This window comes from Nicotiana attenuata, unplaced genomic scaffold, assembly GCF_001879085.1.
Source record: "Nicotiana attenuata strain UT unplaced genomic scaffold, NIATTr2, whole genome shotgun sequence".
NCBI lineage: Eukaryota > Viridiplantae > Streptophyta > Magnoliopsida > Solanales > Solanaceae > Nicotiana > Nicotiana attenuata.
The window spans coordinates 18,084-34,993 of NW_017673579.1; the positions used below are offsets into that span (position 1 = coordinate 18,084).

At 34.9% G+C, this 16,910-nt stretch overlaps 1 protein-coding gene across 1 annotated transcript; it reads right to left on the bottom strand.

The window, feature by feature from the left end:
• Nucleotides 1-1,396: 1,396 nt before the first annotated feature.
• On the bottom strand, nt 1,397-16,152 carry LOC109216770 (phosphoglucomutase, chloroplastic). The gene is made up of 22 exons (XM_019380949.1): nt 15,769-16,152; nt 15,604-15,669; nt 15,490-15,534; nt 15,314-15,406; nt 15,154-15,206; nt 14,586-14,637; nt 14,448-14,516; nt 14,157-14,225; nt 13,833-13,955; nt 13,698-13,750; nt 8,537-8,615; nt 8,384-8,448; nt 8,235-8,302; nt 3,688-3,806; nt 3,535-3,609; nt 3,341-3,456; nt 2,730-2,871; nt 2,501-2,582; nt 2,374-2,420; nt 2,216-2,293; nt 1,771-1,876; nt 1,397-1,701 (listed from the first exon to the last, which is right to left on the bottom strand). Exons 1-22 carry the CDS (start codon nt 15,991-15,993, stop codon nt 1,634-1,636), a joined length of 1,893 nt encoding a protein of 630 aa, XP_019236494.1. The 5' UTR covers nt 15,994-16,152; the 3' UTR covers nt 1,397-1,633.
• Between the last annotated feature and the right edge of the window lie 758 nt (nt 16,153-16,910).

The window sequence follows — 16,910 nt, forward strand, 5'->3', positions numbered from 1 at the left end:
TCCATAGTAGCCCACTTGCCCAACACACACAACCTGTAAATATTCCAGGATTGATTTCTCTGTGTTACCACATGACAACCTAAAGAGCCTTTTCTATAACTTTTTTTCTTTTTGGATATGTTTTCAAGCTTCTCTGACAATGTTACAGTGATCTACTGGAGGTAAATCCAGTCACAGGATTCACCCATCAATGCACAATATGAACAAAGACACCCTCATTTCCATATAGCCTCTTTTTCTGGACAAATTGGAGCTGAACTAGTTATGGAATCTCGTACTCTATACAGAGCGAAGATTTCTAGCAAGAAAATCTCTCGACTTTTGGTTACTAATTTTGAACTTCCCTTCACAGCTTTTTCACTTTTGGTCGTTTTTTAGAAGCTGGCTACTTGAAGAAGAGATTATTGAGCTGTTTGGAAGACAAGTTTGACCACTTATCCACCCAGATCAGCTTCAATTTTGTGTTATGCATTTTTCTTGTACAATTTTGAGCTACCTCATCAGTGAACTTGCTCCGTAGTATAACATATGGATAATTCATAGTAGAAAAATTCATTGAAAACCTCACTTCATATGAGCGATCCTTGTTCTATTCCATCTACTAACGTGAAAGAAAGCATTTAGGTTTTTATCCCAAGATAAATTCAACCTGAACATTAATGCAGTATTACATGATTACTTTAAGAAAAGGTCCCATGCTTCTGTACAGATTTCCGCAAATGCTGGGCAGAACAGTATGTTATTCATAGTGTTTATAAGCTGATATATTCAATCCAATACATTAAAATAACTACCATAATAGCAAACACTTAATAGAACAAGTCCTTTTATCCTTACAGTTTCTTTTAAAAGAAAAAAGCCATTGTTTATGGAAAGTGCTCATCTAGATATAGGATGATAACCTTTCAAGGCATAGTCTTCAATAATGCACAAAAACACCAGGAACCAGATTTTAGCATATAAACTACAATGATGAGGATCAGAAAGAGAGATGCCCAAGAATCTCACTAAAACTACCTGAAATCGACTAATTAATTCATAAGGAACTGAGTGAGCCCACAAATACGCCATCACAATCAGCCAGTACGAGCACGGGGATGGTCACATAGAATGGAATAAACTGTCTAGAGTAGCTGAGACAGCTCAGTTATTCTGGCCAAGATAGACTAAGTGGATAGACTAAGATACCAGAGAAGATCATTAACCATGCATCATAATTACTTGCAGAGTAGGAATCTATTTAATGGAACACACAGTTAATTTGGAATATAGCTCAGAAAAAGAATGCATAAGTTAATTGGAAATCTCAATTTCTAATGTGGCAAAGAGGATGCCATAAGTCAAAAGGGTTGACTGTAACAAAAAAAATTTTAATAAAAAAAAAATTCTAGAAAGATAGTAAAATATAATGCAGCAGCATTCTATTGATTAGATACTCCAGTTATATGTTTTAGTTTTTATTGGATAATTTACATGATTCTAATATCTGGTCCCAGAAGACTGTCTACATGCAGCCAAACGAGGACGAACCATACATCATGTAAAATTCAGGAACAAAGGAAGCATCCAACCTGCTACAACTGTCAAAAAAAGGCTCCCAACTGAGCAATTGTAGTTGTAGATATCTATGCCTTTATGTGATGACGGTTGGCTTTTCTCTTCCTGTGAAGTCCTTTAGTTTTGAAACGGAAAGAGCTAGATCTGCAAAAGATAACTAGTTAAATTGAATGCGAATATTACATAGTTAAGCTCGTAGATGAACAATCTAACCTATCAATGGTTTCAATGCAATTTGAGCATCCATGTCGTGTTTGGATACATCCGGCTCAAACTGTTCAATGTATATTCTAACTGTTGCACCAGCAGACCCAGTACCCTGTAAAATTGAGATTTCCACTAATAAACTACAAAGAGTAGTTTCTGGATAAAATAGAAGGGAATGGTGACAAAAACCCACACAACATAATAAGATGCTAATCCCTCTACGTCAATTTCAATGTCTCATCTTGATAGAAACTAGCTTATAAAGTTGGAGACTATATAGATTTTTTCACAAATAGTGGTTTGGAAATGGATTGTGGAGCTACGATTTAGTTCAGTTATTTACACTTCAAAAATGTAAAAATGAGACCCAAAGAAAAATGACACTCAATTTGAAACAGATGGTTATACTACTCCTATTCTCAAGGATTTAACATAAGCAAAAAATGCAAACCGATAGTCGAAAGATTATCCGGGACCCGTCACTGAAAACAAAGCGAACCCCCTGTTTGGATGCGACACTTCCATCAACCTGAGAAATGCACACAACTAATCAAAAATTCAGCAGTTGATAGATAAACATTCTCATTTCTAAGAAATTCCAGAACTTACAGGATCAGTATAGGTGAAGTCATCAGCAAAATCTAGGACATAACTTCCTGCAAGAGAACCTTCAGTATTTAAAGAACTTAAAATGTTGTAAATCTTGGAAAATTTAACTTAGAAAATGATAACTTACCATATTTATCACCTGCCTTGCTTTTAGAAATCAAATCTCGAAGATACTCTATCATCTTATTTGCCCCTTCTGATTCACATTCCTAGTTAGAGAATTATGGCAAATTGTTGCAATTAAACATCATCTGAACAATTAGGTAATCCATGACACACTCCAAAAGACAACTAACATAGATGTAAAAAGATGTTTATCAAATACAGAAAGTCATCACATAACATAATTTGCATACCTCATAGTCATATCTCGAAAAGAAATTCCTTCCATAAGTGGCCCAGTGCTCCGTCACAACATCAGCAACGGAAACCAACTTCTCCCCTGATCTTTTGTCCTTGTTTCGATATGCAAGTATTGAAAGCCAAGCTAAAACAGCCCTATAGTTACAAGTTTAAAAAGTGAGAACAAAAAGAGTTGATTGTTGTTATGCTAAGGCTTGGGGAAAGTTTAAATTGTAGCATAGAAGAGAATGTGAATAGCAACAACTCATTTTGGTGATACAGATTAAGAGAAGAATCTCTTAAGGATGAATAAGCTCTCATATGGCCATAGGGTCTAAGCAAGGACATATAGCAATAGCCAATGGCATCATTTAAGATAAATGGAAGGGTAAACCAACAGCGGTTCCACCGGATGAGAGTTGATTAAATGGTTACAGTCAACAATACTATCATAGTATTACTAACAATGCAGGAGATAAAAGTTCTCATTCTTATTTGTCTTTATTTCACAACATCCAAATGAGGTATGGGGAAAAAACACATTGAAACTAATGTTTAACCAGATTTGGTGGTCGCAAACTACTTAAGAAGGGAGTTTTCATCATCGATGAACATAGAAACATACCATATACCATCTTTTTCACGGATGTGGTCAGAACCAGTCCCAAAACTTTCCTCGCCACAAATTGACAACTTTCCAGCATCCATTAGATTACCAAAGAATTTCCAACCAGTTGGCACCTAAGGGGCATAGTTTGAAAAGAATAGTTAAAGAATGCAACATCATCAAAAATTAAAGAGCAGTAAACAAGTTCTAACCTCATAAAAGGGAAGGTTTAGCTTTTGAGCAACGCAATCTAGAGAACCACTAGTGGGCATCGATCGAGCTAAACCCTACAAGATATATGTGTCAACTTTGTGGTTCGTAAGGATCAAAGCCAAAAGGTGCATGAAAAGCTTAAGTGCTTCTACCTTAGGCCCGGACTGAAAATATGGAATAGCATCTTGGGCATTGGCAGCAATAATTGCAACAGAGTCAGATGGGGTAACAAAAAAGCGTCTTCCAAGAATCATGTTTCTATCACCATCCCCTGCGTAAGTGTACAATTGAAAGTCAGACTATGGTTCCACATGGCAGAAGATTGCAGATAATCTTACTAACTTAGCATAGACATGATAGGAACTTTCTTATTATATAGGACATGAACAATAGGAAGAAGTTAACATGGAACTTCACTTATAGCTCGGAAATAGATAATTAGGCAGACATAAAAATATAAATAAACTGACATGAAGCTCAAGTCGTTGATGTATATTATTCATCACTATGTTTCTTTCTGTCCCTCAAAATCCTCCACCTTGTTTCTTGTCAACATGTACAGCCAAGGGGCACTTAATAAAATTAGTGGTCTAAAGCCAACTCTTAATAAGTGTCTTAAACACATACACACAAATATATGCAAGAAGTTAGTGTCGCCTTTTTTTCGTACTTGTTTATAGTGTAGTATTTTTACAAGAGATAAAGCATTTAAGATCACAACAAACATCTAATAGCATATTATTATTTAGATGATTCATTCAAATTAATAAGATGTTAGCCATGTGTTTGCAACACATTACCTTGGACCTTGTTGTAAGAAACTTTTTTTTACTTATATGAAGATTTTAGTAGTTTAATTCAAAGTTCTAAAATATTTATACAGTCTTTAAACTTTCTTTATAAAGATTTTGTACTTTTTCCTTTTTTTTTATAAACTTCAATATATACGAAGGAAAAATAAAATTATAAAATCTACTATTAAAAATTCTTCGGGCCCAAAGCAAAGGATTTACTAGCCTCCCCTTTGAGCCTCCCCTTTGAGCCTCCCATGTGAACAACAATTAATTAAAATTGTGCCATATTTGGATCCACGTTGATTGGGTTTGAACTACAAACTCTTTCCTTTTTCTCATAATAACTGAGCTTCAACAAGAACAAATGGATCTTCAGTACAACTTATCAGATTTTCATTTGTACTAACTTCCTTAAGAAATTATTCAAGTGAAACACCCCCCAACCCCACATAAAATCCTTAGACTAATTAGAATTTGTCTTTAGGTTTCCTGTGTATGGAATATGAATATATCTTTCTGCTTTGCATTTATCAGTGAACTTTTACACAATTAACTGCATAGAGAGTAACAAGCCCCACTAGAAAGGCTCCATATTCACACAACAAAAGATAAAATTTCAAGCAAAAAACAGAATGCATCACATAGCAAACTGAAATAGCAAGAGGACATTTGTGTGAAGTGCTATGGGAACTGCCGATGAAGACAATGCATTTGATTGCTTACTATCTAAGTGAAGACCTTTTCTGGTATTATCTACTAACTATTTCAATAAAGGATGCACACCATAAGATTACAGCCAAAACTCCACCACCAATCACCGAAAGACAAATTTAGCATTAGCCTATCCATCTTCAACAAAGTCCGTGTACATGCTTCAAAATTGATGCTTAGGTAGAATCGGTGTGACGCAACCATGCAATGAGAATGGAGCTAACTATTGCTTCGCCTTCTACTAAAGCTAGGTAATACCCATGTGATTCATAGGCTCTGAATTCGATGACACCCAAATCAATGTATTATGGGTGTAATTTTCTTTTCCAGCAAAGCAGTCTGAGACCCTCATATCTAAGGTAACATGCAGCGAGGCCTCTACGTAAGAGCACCATTTTCCAATACTACCCACAGGATATTCATCATGATTCTGTTACTGGAACGGAACTCAAAGGTGTCTCAGATTATATCCTAATCCCTTCCATAATAAGAAACGTAACCTACAAATTATTTTTAAATTAATTTTTGTTAAGAAAATAGACCTTGAGTCTAACTTAACTTGAAAAGCTAGTTCAAGTAGAGAAGAATACAGCCCATCTGACTCTAATATCACGTTAAGAAAATTGGCATTGGGCCAAACTCAACCCAAAAGCTAAAAGATGAAGATTATCCAAAACCATAAGGAAACTACAACCCATACACTTAACAAATGTGAGATTCTTACAAATTTCACAAACATAGAAATTAGGAATTCCTCATATTCAATTGTTTTGAAAGTGTTTAACGTCAATAAAAGCCAGAATTAGATTAAAATAAAAAAGTCAACCCTATTTGAGAATGGTAACATATAAAAAAGTCGACCCTATTTTATTCCACCAATGAAACAATTTTTAGTCTTAGTGGTTTATACAAAGAGTAACTAATTTTTAAATAGCTACAATTTATTTGAGCTAATACTAAAACCCATAAACAGCATGGTAAAAGGAAAAAGGGTTTTCTAATAGGTTAAAAGCAAGAAAAACTTTAGAACTGAATTTTCATCTCTTGTAAAATTTGGAAACTTCTAAGGAATTTTAACGAAAAACTAAAAAACAATGCACCGAATTCTTTTGAATTGAATGCATTAAGAAAAGAGGAAGTCCCTATATAAACGCCTGAAAGTTTTAACTTAATTTCGTAAATTCCAAATTGAATACTCCGCTTGATACTATTTTCACGTAATATGATGACAAAAGATTTTCAGCAATTTCATTATGTATGGTTTTGACATACTTTGGAAATATCTCTTTCTTTTAAAAGTTTTGAAAATATCTCTTTCTTGTCGTATCACTTAAAGCAGTCTTACAATCAAGAAACAAAAAGAATCTTAAAAATGAGAAAAGACATTAAAAAGATCTATCGTACCATCCCTCTGTGCATTACATAGACAATTTGGATAAAGAGAAATAGGAGATGTTTTGATGACAGGGTTTGTTCTAATTATTCCTTATAAAGGAAATTGCTTTTAAATCTCTTATGGAGTTAAAATATTTACAAACAGAACATCATGATTTTGCTTATGAAAAGCAAATAAGTTTTGACCTTTCTGTTAACGTCTAAAATATTCTTGGTCATTCTAATAAATAAATGAAAATCAAACAACCTCAAGAGGCTACGTTTTGCACGCACTCAACGATATAGCCTAGTGGTCAATGAAGCTAGATCAAATTCCTTTTTTAAAAATGGATGGTGTTTGGGCCAATTGTCGTGCACCTAGACTACTCCGCTGGTGATTAGTTACCTCCCACTAGCACATTTCTCAAATAAGTCTATCTAATAAAGCTTAGGCAGGCAAAAATAATCACTTAATGTCTATTTGGATGGCTACCTTGTAATGGATTTGGGTGTAATTACACGGTTTAACATGTTTGTCTTGCCAAGTAATTACTTGACCAGCTTGGAATTGGAGTGCAATTGAGGAAGAGCAGTTACACTCTTCAATTCTCAAAGGCGGCAAAGAATTGGTGATAATTACATTCCAAATGACTTTTCAAATTCTTTCTTTTTTCATTTTGTATATTTCTTATATATACATATCTTTGTCATATATTACAACTTATTTACATGTCCATCCAAAAAAGTTTATTTAATTTTTTATAATTAGCTTTATTTAAAATATAAAAAAAATAAAACTATGTAATTGTACTTGTCAACCAAACATGACACTAAAAGTTACGTTATAATTACGTTATGGCAAACAAGCAAATCATTATGATTACTATATTGTGTAAATAGTAATTACACATTAGTTTCCAACCAGGCTTCTAGTCATTCTTTTTTTTACTATGTTGGGATATGAACCCTAAACTCCCTTGATGTTCACTTACTTCATTTACCGCTGGTGATGTCTTTCTATCTGCCTAAGCTTGGCGGTCAGAGTTACACAATACATACGTTGATAGGAGGCACGGGTACAAGGCGAAATAGTTGAAGTGCATGTACGGTGACTCTGGCACCACTTTCATTATCATAAGAAAAATGATACATGTAGCGCATAAACAACCATCTTGACATAAATTACGTGGGAAGAAAGCCAACTAGACAAGAGAGATTAAGACAGTATAACCAAGAAGTACGAATTATGATAAAGTTGAATACTAACGAAAAAGCAGCACAGTAGAATAGTAGGTCTTCTAAAAACTCTTCAAAATCATTTCTAAATAATTATACAAGGAAATATCCAGAGACATTATAATGTTTCTTCTCATGTGTAATAAAGTTAGAAATTACAACATTTAATAGATTATGGTCAGGACATTTTTATTTTCGTTCTCCCTTAGAATCATGTGCAAACCGATGTGTGCAAACTAGTGAAAGGAAGAAGCAAAATTGCTGTGATTAAGCTTTCAACAACGGTATAACCATGCAATTGAAAGAAAGTGACCACTTAATCTTGAGAGACTAATTGTCCTGCTCCTTTCTTTCTGATCTCTTTCCATTTCAGAGACTTTGGGGTGGCATGGTGGGAAGGAGAGAGGAATATCTAACTAAATGTTTTCTGATGGCCTCTTATACTGATTATCTTCTAATTATTTTTCTTTCATACAAGGTTCTCATAAAATTTTGAACTCCATCCACGCATATCATATATGTTCTCCAGTTAACTGAAAGACAACTTTTGGTGAAGTGTTGAACAAGAAGGTTTTTAAGCATACCATCACTTGCAGCACCAAAGTCGGGTCCATTCTCGCCATACAGGATATTCACCAAATCCTTGGCATACCTGGACCAAAATAACTAAAATATATTAGTTCTTTTCAAGAAGTTAAAGCACATCTAACTCAATAAAACATTCTTTTCTTACGTAAGGTTAGGGTCTGGATGACCATGCCCAAAATCTTCCAGTGGCTCACCATTTGCAATAGATTCCTACATAACATACAAAAATGATAAAGCTACAACCAAGAAATTCCAAGATAGTCCAGTAGCTGAAGAAACAACTCCACGGCATACATACCAGGCTAGCTCCTAGTTTGTCAACAAAAATGGGCTTTGCATAAGCCCCTGTAACTGCATGCATGGCATCAAATGTAAACCTGTCAGCAGCATCAGACATTAATAAACATGAACAAAGACATCCGGCAGAGAGAAAAGAGGAAGAAGGATACAAAATAATAAATATTGTCCTTTAGTGTAAGCTCATTTTACTGAGTATCGAGATTATGCAAGAAATTTATAACTTATTAAAGTTTATTCATTTACCTACAAAATTGCATTTAAATTGCTAAAGTCAGATAAACAGTGATTTCTTCGTAGCTCAATTAGCCTGTGTTCAGTCAAATAGGATTTCTCCTTCCTTACAAAGACAAAACAGGCATAGAGATAAAGTCATAAAGTAACTAAGTGAAATCGATAAGGTTGAACTACCAGACGAAATATATTTCAAGAGGAACATCCACCATAGAAGAATGCACCTGGTATTTACATTATGATTACAAACTTAAGCTGCTGAAACAGGATTGGAAGGCTTAGAACCTAAATACATTTGGTGATCCAGAAAGAAGGAAAAAACTGATTCTGGAGTAGACACAAGACTCGGATAGGCAACAGGAAGAAAGGAACTTATCTGCAAACTAATCCTCATATACACCAAAGCCAAGAGGTAGCCAAGTTTAAAGAGATACCTTGAGGCAAAATGGTAGATGCTTCTGGCTAAACAAGGTGACAAGACCACAGGCTTGATTCAAAAAATGCAAATGTTCAAAAGAATTACAAGCATGTAAAATGATGATATGAGAGTGGGAATAATCAACTCTTTACTGCAAATGTTCACAAGAATTACCAGCATATAGAATTTTCATCATCCAGATGATATCAGAGTGGAAATAATCAACTCCTTATTTCCTATTGCCAAGAGGAATGATTGGAGTTCTGCTCTTAAAAGCGTTAACCTCTACATCTTATTTCATAGTGGAAAGAGAGGTACTTTGACATTTTATCATAGGTGTTCGCCAGTGATCATTGGGGATGTTATGAAAGCATTGAACGACTTTAATCACTTTTGAGTGTTTTTGTTTTATGAAAAATTTTGTGCTACATATATCACATTAATACTTGCTAGGGCTGGAGAAAGAATTGAGGGACTTCAGCCACTCATAGAAAGATAAAAGAAGTGATCAGCAAACTTATTGTTGTCACGCAGAATGCTTATATTTAAGGAAGACAATTAATAGAAACAATGTTGATCACCAGGGAATATCTAGAATTTAAATATAGGAAAGAGACAAGGTATAATTGCATTGGTATGTATCCTTGATCTAGAATAAACTTATGACCACGTTAATTGAGAGTTACCCCTCAACCTATTGAAGAATAGTGTTCTGGAGACAAATGGGTGAAAATCATTAACTTTTCCATCTTCACTATTAGATTCCATTCTGATTAATAGAAGATGGTCTTTTTCTCACTTTCATATTCTTGTTGGTAATGTAAGGATTAAGTAAGATGTTGAACATAGCTAGAGAATAGAACTGGATAGGAAGTTTCTCTATGGAGGTGAACAGGACCAACACTTTTGCTATCATGCACATGTTACATGCTGATGACACTGTAATCTTTTGTGATGCAGAGAGGAACAACTGAAATATCTCAGTAATTTTATTGGAGTTTGAGGCAATTTCAGGACTTAATAACAATAATAATCTGGCAAAAAACTGCCTCTATCTAGTTAATGATCTCTAGAATATACCAACAGCTGGCGAAGTATTGGATTACGAAGTCTGATTTTTCCCCAATCCCCAAAACATATCTAGGACTACCTCTTGGAGCTAAACATAAGGATGCAATTGTTTGGAAAGCAGCCGGGGAGCAGTTTGAGTGTATATCAGATTGGAGACAACAATATTTTCTCCTGGTGGATTGGTGGAGCACTCACACTTATCGATAGTGTGTTGGATGGTATTCCAACCTACGTGAGGTCTCTACTTTTACTACCTATTGAAGTGGTACAAGCTTAAAAAAGATTTTTCCACAAGGAAACAAGGATAGGAAGACTTTTCATTGGTTAAGTAGAATAAATTGACTCATAAAACGAATTTGGTTGCTTAGGGGTAGAATTATGAGGTTGCTTAACAAAAATTTGCTATCGAAGTGGTTATGGAGATACAGTTTGGATCAGAAGAACTCTGGAAGCAGCTTATCCATGCAAGAGTATGAAGTGATGAGCCTGGTGCACAAGACTAGTGACATGGTGATATGGTATTGGTTCTATGGAAGAGTATAAGAAACTTATCGGAGGAATTCCCTCCAAACATTAGCTTCTCAGTTCTATTACCATTCTCAAAAAAAAAAAAAAAAAAGCTTCTCAGTAGGTAATGGAAGGAAGTTGAGACTTCGGCTTGATGATTTGATACACCACATGCCTCTGAAATATGAGATCCCGAATTCGCTACTGTTGCTTGGTACAGTTCTACTCATGGATGGGAACTATCTTTTTGAAGAAACTGGGAAGATTAGGAAGTTGAGAGGATAGCTTAGACCTTGAAAAATTGGAAGGAAAACGAGTTTCACCAACTGTACCAGATTCTCTTAAGGTGAAAACACCAGAAGGACAGGTAGGTAGGGTATAAGCTTCTATCTTTATCTTACATCTCCTCGGTTAAATAGCCTTTCAAATCATTTAGAGAACAAAAGCTCCTCCGAAAGTGGCTGGGTTTTGTTGGATTGAAAAGCATGAGGTGTTTGACGCAAGCGAAACTTGCAGAAAAGCGGCATTAAGATTAATGCCAGATGTTATATGTGTGTAATGAAGATATATACTGATGCATTGTGCAGTGGCAAGGTAGCTTGCATTTTGTTTTTGATCCTAGATAGGCTGAATCGGGTGATGCAGGGAGGTTAAACTGGTCAAGAAGAATAGTTAACAAATGAAACAGGAGTATGTGAAATACAGCTCCTACATTTGTTCTAAGGTAGTTTGGACACAAAAGAGTCGGAGATGCTTAGGTAATGCCAATACATGGTCTTAGATATAAATGCTTGTATATTTTGGCATTTGGGCGTATTTTACTGAATATATATGATGTAGAAACACCTCTAGAATTCCTTATCTCTCTTAGAGTTCCAATAAGATGCTCTTTCAATTGAAACCTATTTCCAGTAGTGTTATCAAAGGCGAAAAGCACAAAAAAGCTCTAAGGTCTGTTAGGGCTTTAAGCGCAAATAAAGCGCGGGCTTTAATGAAAAAAGGCGCAATGGGAGAAAAAGTTAAAATATGCATGTAGTCCACGACTAATCATTATAAGCATCAATAACAAATATATGGACGAAGAAATTGAAAAAAAAAATCACGAAAAAGTGAAATATCAATAGTTTAAGGTTGCCTTTTCAGGATTACACTCATTGGCAAGGGAAAGTATGCCTTAGAGCTTTGATGCGACACTAAAGCGCCCACAAAGCAAGGCGAAGTGCTCTACGTGTTTTGAGCCTCGCTTCAGGGCTTAAGCGTGCTTTAAGCGCGCCTTTGACAACACTGGTTTCCAGTACTATTCATTACCTACTTAAATATATAAAAGGAACCAAGTTTATCCTTGAAATATTCAAGTTTGTATTATAAGTAAACCTTTACCTCTAGTTTGGCTTCCACTTTAAGAGTACTGTATTTTCTCAGCTCTTCTCTTGAGTTCCAATTTGTGTGCAAATGAAGTAAAATTACTCTCTGAAATGAAAATTAGGTGCAAAGACTAAAATAAATTTAGATCCGGACCATCTTGTGCTGCTATATAGTAACAGAGTATCAGCTCTTCCTCTCACCTCATATGAATCCCACAGTCTTTTCGTCAACAACAACATACCCAGTATTATCCCACACTGTGGGGTCTAGGGAGGGTAGTGTGTACGCAGACCTTATCTCTACCTTGTGAGGATAGAGAGGCTGTTTCCAAATCCCACAGTCTTTTTGTCATATCTACAAAACTTTCAACCTCCTACCACATGTTCAGATGTTCTTGTTTGCTCGCAGCTTGATTGAAAGGGGTAATGATCATAAACGATCTTGGTAGTGTATCTTGTTTGACATATTTGAATTCCTCATTCCATTCAACCGGAAATGAAATCTGTCAATTTGTGATGCCACCCTTGAGTTTTCTCCGTTGGAACCAAATGAATTTGAGAACTTCCCACCTTGCAAAGGTGGATCTATCCACTGCATTTCCTCAATAAAATAAAAAAACTCTCTTATCGATCTAACCAATTAGTTCTGGTGGCTCCTTTCTTCTGAGTATCTCATCACACTTAAATCACCTCCTACTATCCAGAGGGATAACCATTAGCCTCTAATCGCCTCTAATTCAAACCATGACACCATTCTCCTGAGGCTTTTATAAGCCGCATAGACAAAGTGAGGAATGGATCCCGCAAAAAAACAAAAAGTAACTCTTTCTTAGTACTGTTATAACTTAGTTCAATCCTACTAAAAATGCAGTGAGTGATCTACTTTAAGTAGGAATAAGGTAGAATCCTGCAAACATCCATTCATAATTTGCATTGCTGCTAGACAGAACTGCAGCAACAGTATGGCATGCATTTACATTTCCCTTACCAACTTACAAGACAGTCAAATGAAAATGGTAAGACTGAATTTTTCTTTCGGAACAATAAGAGGTGTTGGTGTTCTAACAGCTTATGAAATACTTTTGCCGTATAAATATTCAAGTCGATATTCTACATTTCTCTTACATGTGACTAATGATAATTACGTACAAAGGACGTATGATGTCTCAGTAGAATCTAAAAACTCCTCATTATCCTTTACTGTAAGTTATTTCCTTTACTGTAAGTTAAGGTTTCCAAATTTCACCTATGGATATAGTTATGCTAGAAGCAGAACCAGATTCACATACTGCATAGCCATCACCGCTTCAAAAGGGTTCAGGATATACTAGGTGATTGAAGTTAATTATCATCTTGTCAAAAGAAATTAGATATGTTTAGATATTTGAAGAGAAGTGTGTCTACCACAGCAGTCATCTATTTGGGGAACAGGCAAATAGAAATCAATAGTATATGAAACTATGGAGGAACAAGAATGTCCAGGGGAAATATGATCTAGCAAATTAAAAGTACATAAAAGCACAAAGTAAAACAATGCTTCATAACTGGCAAAACATAAGACAACACACCTGAAATCTGGTCGCGAAATAAGACTTCTAATGAGCGAAAAATCAAATACATCCTGCACATTATCAGTTAAGTTATAGATAGTATTATGGAGTGCATTTAAAAAAATTCAGCGATACAAAATTTCAGCCACTCACCTCCATTAGCTCCAAATAATCAGCCACAGGGTCAACCACCTCCACACTAAAATTTCCATATTTTGTGACTCCAAGTTGAGAAAGATCAACATCAGGAATGTCGGCAATTTTTATTTCAGAAATCTACATTGCCCTTATGAAACAAGGAATTCAGATGCCGAACCATTTACCAACGAACCATAACAGTTTCTTTCAGTTACCTACACTACACATGTCTATGCATATACAGCACTAAGAACCTTGTGTTGTATCCCAGCTATAAGAAGTCATTTAAATCAAAAAATAGCATAGCATATTATTCAGCGCAAGCGGAGGGGATCATACAGAAAGGGTGTTTCCATAGATCTTGTCCGTGATAGACTCAGGTGCTGGTTGGCCACTGCTGTAATTGAACTGACAAAAGAAAATGATAATCAGAAATGCTAAGTTCTTGGAGTAGCCTGTTTAGAGAGGTTGAATATCAGAAATCAGTCATATCCAGGAAATTCTATGTGGAACCATTTTTTTTTTTTTTTTACTATTTTAAAAAGATAACGAACTTTTTCTGTACATTTTAGCAGCCAAGGAACAGCTAAGAACAATTTCCAGTACATGATTTGCTGACTAGAAATTTACCTTGATACCCCAATCATACTCAGGACCACCAGGGTTATGGCTTGCACTCATTATAAATCCACCATTTGCCTGTGGATTAGCTTTCATTCAAAAATAGCAAAGAGAAAGCAAATAAGATAATTAAAACAGAATCTTCACCTCTCTCTTCCGTATAACAGCAGACACAGCTGGTGTGGACAATATACCATCCCTGCCAAACAGATATTCTTCATATATACGTATCAACTATTTTCTTTTCATTTTTGGATAAGAACACAAAAATAAGCAGAGAAATACGCCGGAACAATGGAACCCAGAAAAAGAAATGAAACAATCTAGCTATATACAAACACTTACATAAAAGGTAGAAGGATATGGGCTCTTAGAACAAATAAGGATTGATTGCAACAAAAGATGGCTCATGGAGACTATAATTTAAACAAGGCAATTCAAAGTTATATCGCACATAAAGATTGAGTAAGAGGATTTCCATCTTCTCAAAAACATAGAGAACAGATTTATACAGATTAAATTGGCAGGACTAAGTTTCACAGTACAGAAAGTAACCAAATTAGCGCTTAATAACTCAATGTAGTTAAAAAAGTTCCTCTTTTTGAAAGTTTAAGCTTATTTCAAGCAATAAGATCACTAGGATGTGAAATATGAAGAATTCATTCAAGCTATGATGAACATGTAGATTGCTATAAGTGTAATTTAGGACACTCACTTGCCAACCAATATTTTACCAACACCATTACCCGCAGCAATTTTAATGATTATCTGCATTGTAGCTTAAGATGCATTAGGGATCAGAAAACCACAGATAGTTCTTCAGGAATCAGGAGACACATGAACACAGAAATTATGTACAAAAAGGTGATCACTACCTGTGAAGCTTCTTTATTAAAATATCGACCATCGCCTCCTAAGACTAACAGTCCATTCTTAAAATCCTCTGGTGGCAAAGAATTAAACAATGCCTGTATTGAAACATCACAAAACAATTACACAGAGTTGAGAACGCTAAAATTCATTATCACTACAAGTTCACAGAGAACCATACCTGTATCCAATTTGCAAGGTAATTTTCCTGCATAAACACTTTAACCTAAACACAAAAAGGTAATTAGAATGAACCGTATGCATTAAATTTTTCTAATAAACAAAAAAAAAGCACCTTTTTGCGTAGACCACTAGTTCCGGTCTTCTGGCCTTCAATAGGCTTTGTAGGAACTGATTTAATCTGTGATTCAAGCAAATCAATAATAAAGCTACAAGTTTCCAATTAGACACATAAAAATCTACTCATTATAAATATAGAAATTTCGAACAAATTAGAGACCTCGAGACCCTGGGATTCGGCAACGGTTGCAGAAGGTGATGATGGTGAAGAGGAGGCACTGACAATGAAACGAGCAGGTGAAATTGTTGCAAAATAGTATTTGAAGGATGACAATTTGGGAAAGATAGGTGTTGACTTGAAAAGTGACAAGGATCTAAGGTGATGAGAGGAACTTCCAGTAACTAATGGACTGGAAAATGTTGTCAATGTAATTGCACTCTCCATTAGTTTGCTGTTTGAGAAAAGCAGTGGAGTGAAGCACGACTATTTTTGAAGTAAAAATGTAAAATACTTCAAAAATACTATTCTAAATTCAAAAATACTGTGTTTGGGGAGAAAGATACGGAGCATGTGCGTTATGGTTATTTTTGAGAATCTAAAGGATTCATAGGAAGCCACATGCTTTTCAGATTGCTTTATCGGCACAACAACTTATGGTTTATCACCCGCTTCACGTGGACTACCTCTTTTTCTGTCCTGATTACTAATTGTCAGTAATTGGTCAAAATGAGAAATATTTAAAAATAGAAAATAACTAGGATCCGTTTGGCCATAAAAAAAGATTCATTTTCTTTGAAAAGAATTTCACTTTTTTTTTTTGAAATCCATATTTGGCTATGAAATTTTCGATTTCACTTGAAGATGAAATTTCAGAATTTTTCAAAAATTTAAGAACTACAAAAAGCTATTTTTCAAAATTTTCACTTCAGATCACTCACAAAAATTCAAAAAAAAAAAACCAAAATTACATTTCTGTCCAAACACAACTCTAATTTTCAAATACCATTTTCATTTGAAAATTTTTTTACTTTTTCCAAAATTTTACAATTCTTATCTCCAAACGCTCACTTAGTTGATGAGTTTTAAAATGAATATTATATTTTTTTAACCTCAATAACTTGAGAGAAAAAATTCCAACTTCAACCAAATATATTCAAACACCTACATATTCACGAGCTTTTCAAATATTAAAGTTTAATATTTTTATAAATAATGTGACTTTGAAATATTTTAAAAGTTGTTTGAGAAGTATTTCGCGTGAGATGATGATTTTCTCGTTCAAACACAAGTCGGCATTTAATTATAATTTGTGTCTAATTTTAATAAGGCAGAATAGCCTCGTAGGCACTTGTACTTGTTAG

Bases quoted from the DNA above. Each gene is read 5' to 3' on its own strand.
- LOC109216770 (XM_019380949.1), bottom strand. From the start codon at position 15,993: ATGGAGAGTGCAATTACATTGACAACATTTTCCAGTCCATTAGTTACT. The intron at 15,670-15,768 runs GTCTCTAATTTG...CTTGAATCACAG, and splicing joins CCGAATCCCAGGGTCTCGAG to ATTAAATCAGTTCCTACAAA. The intron at 13,751-13,832 runs GTGAGTGGCTGA...GATAATGTGCAG, and splicing joins ATTATTTGGAGCTAATGGAG to GATGTATTTGATTTTTCGCT.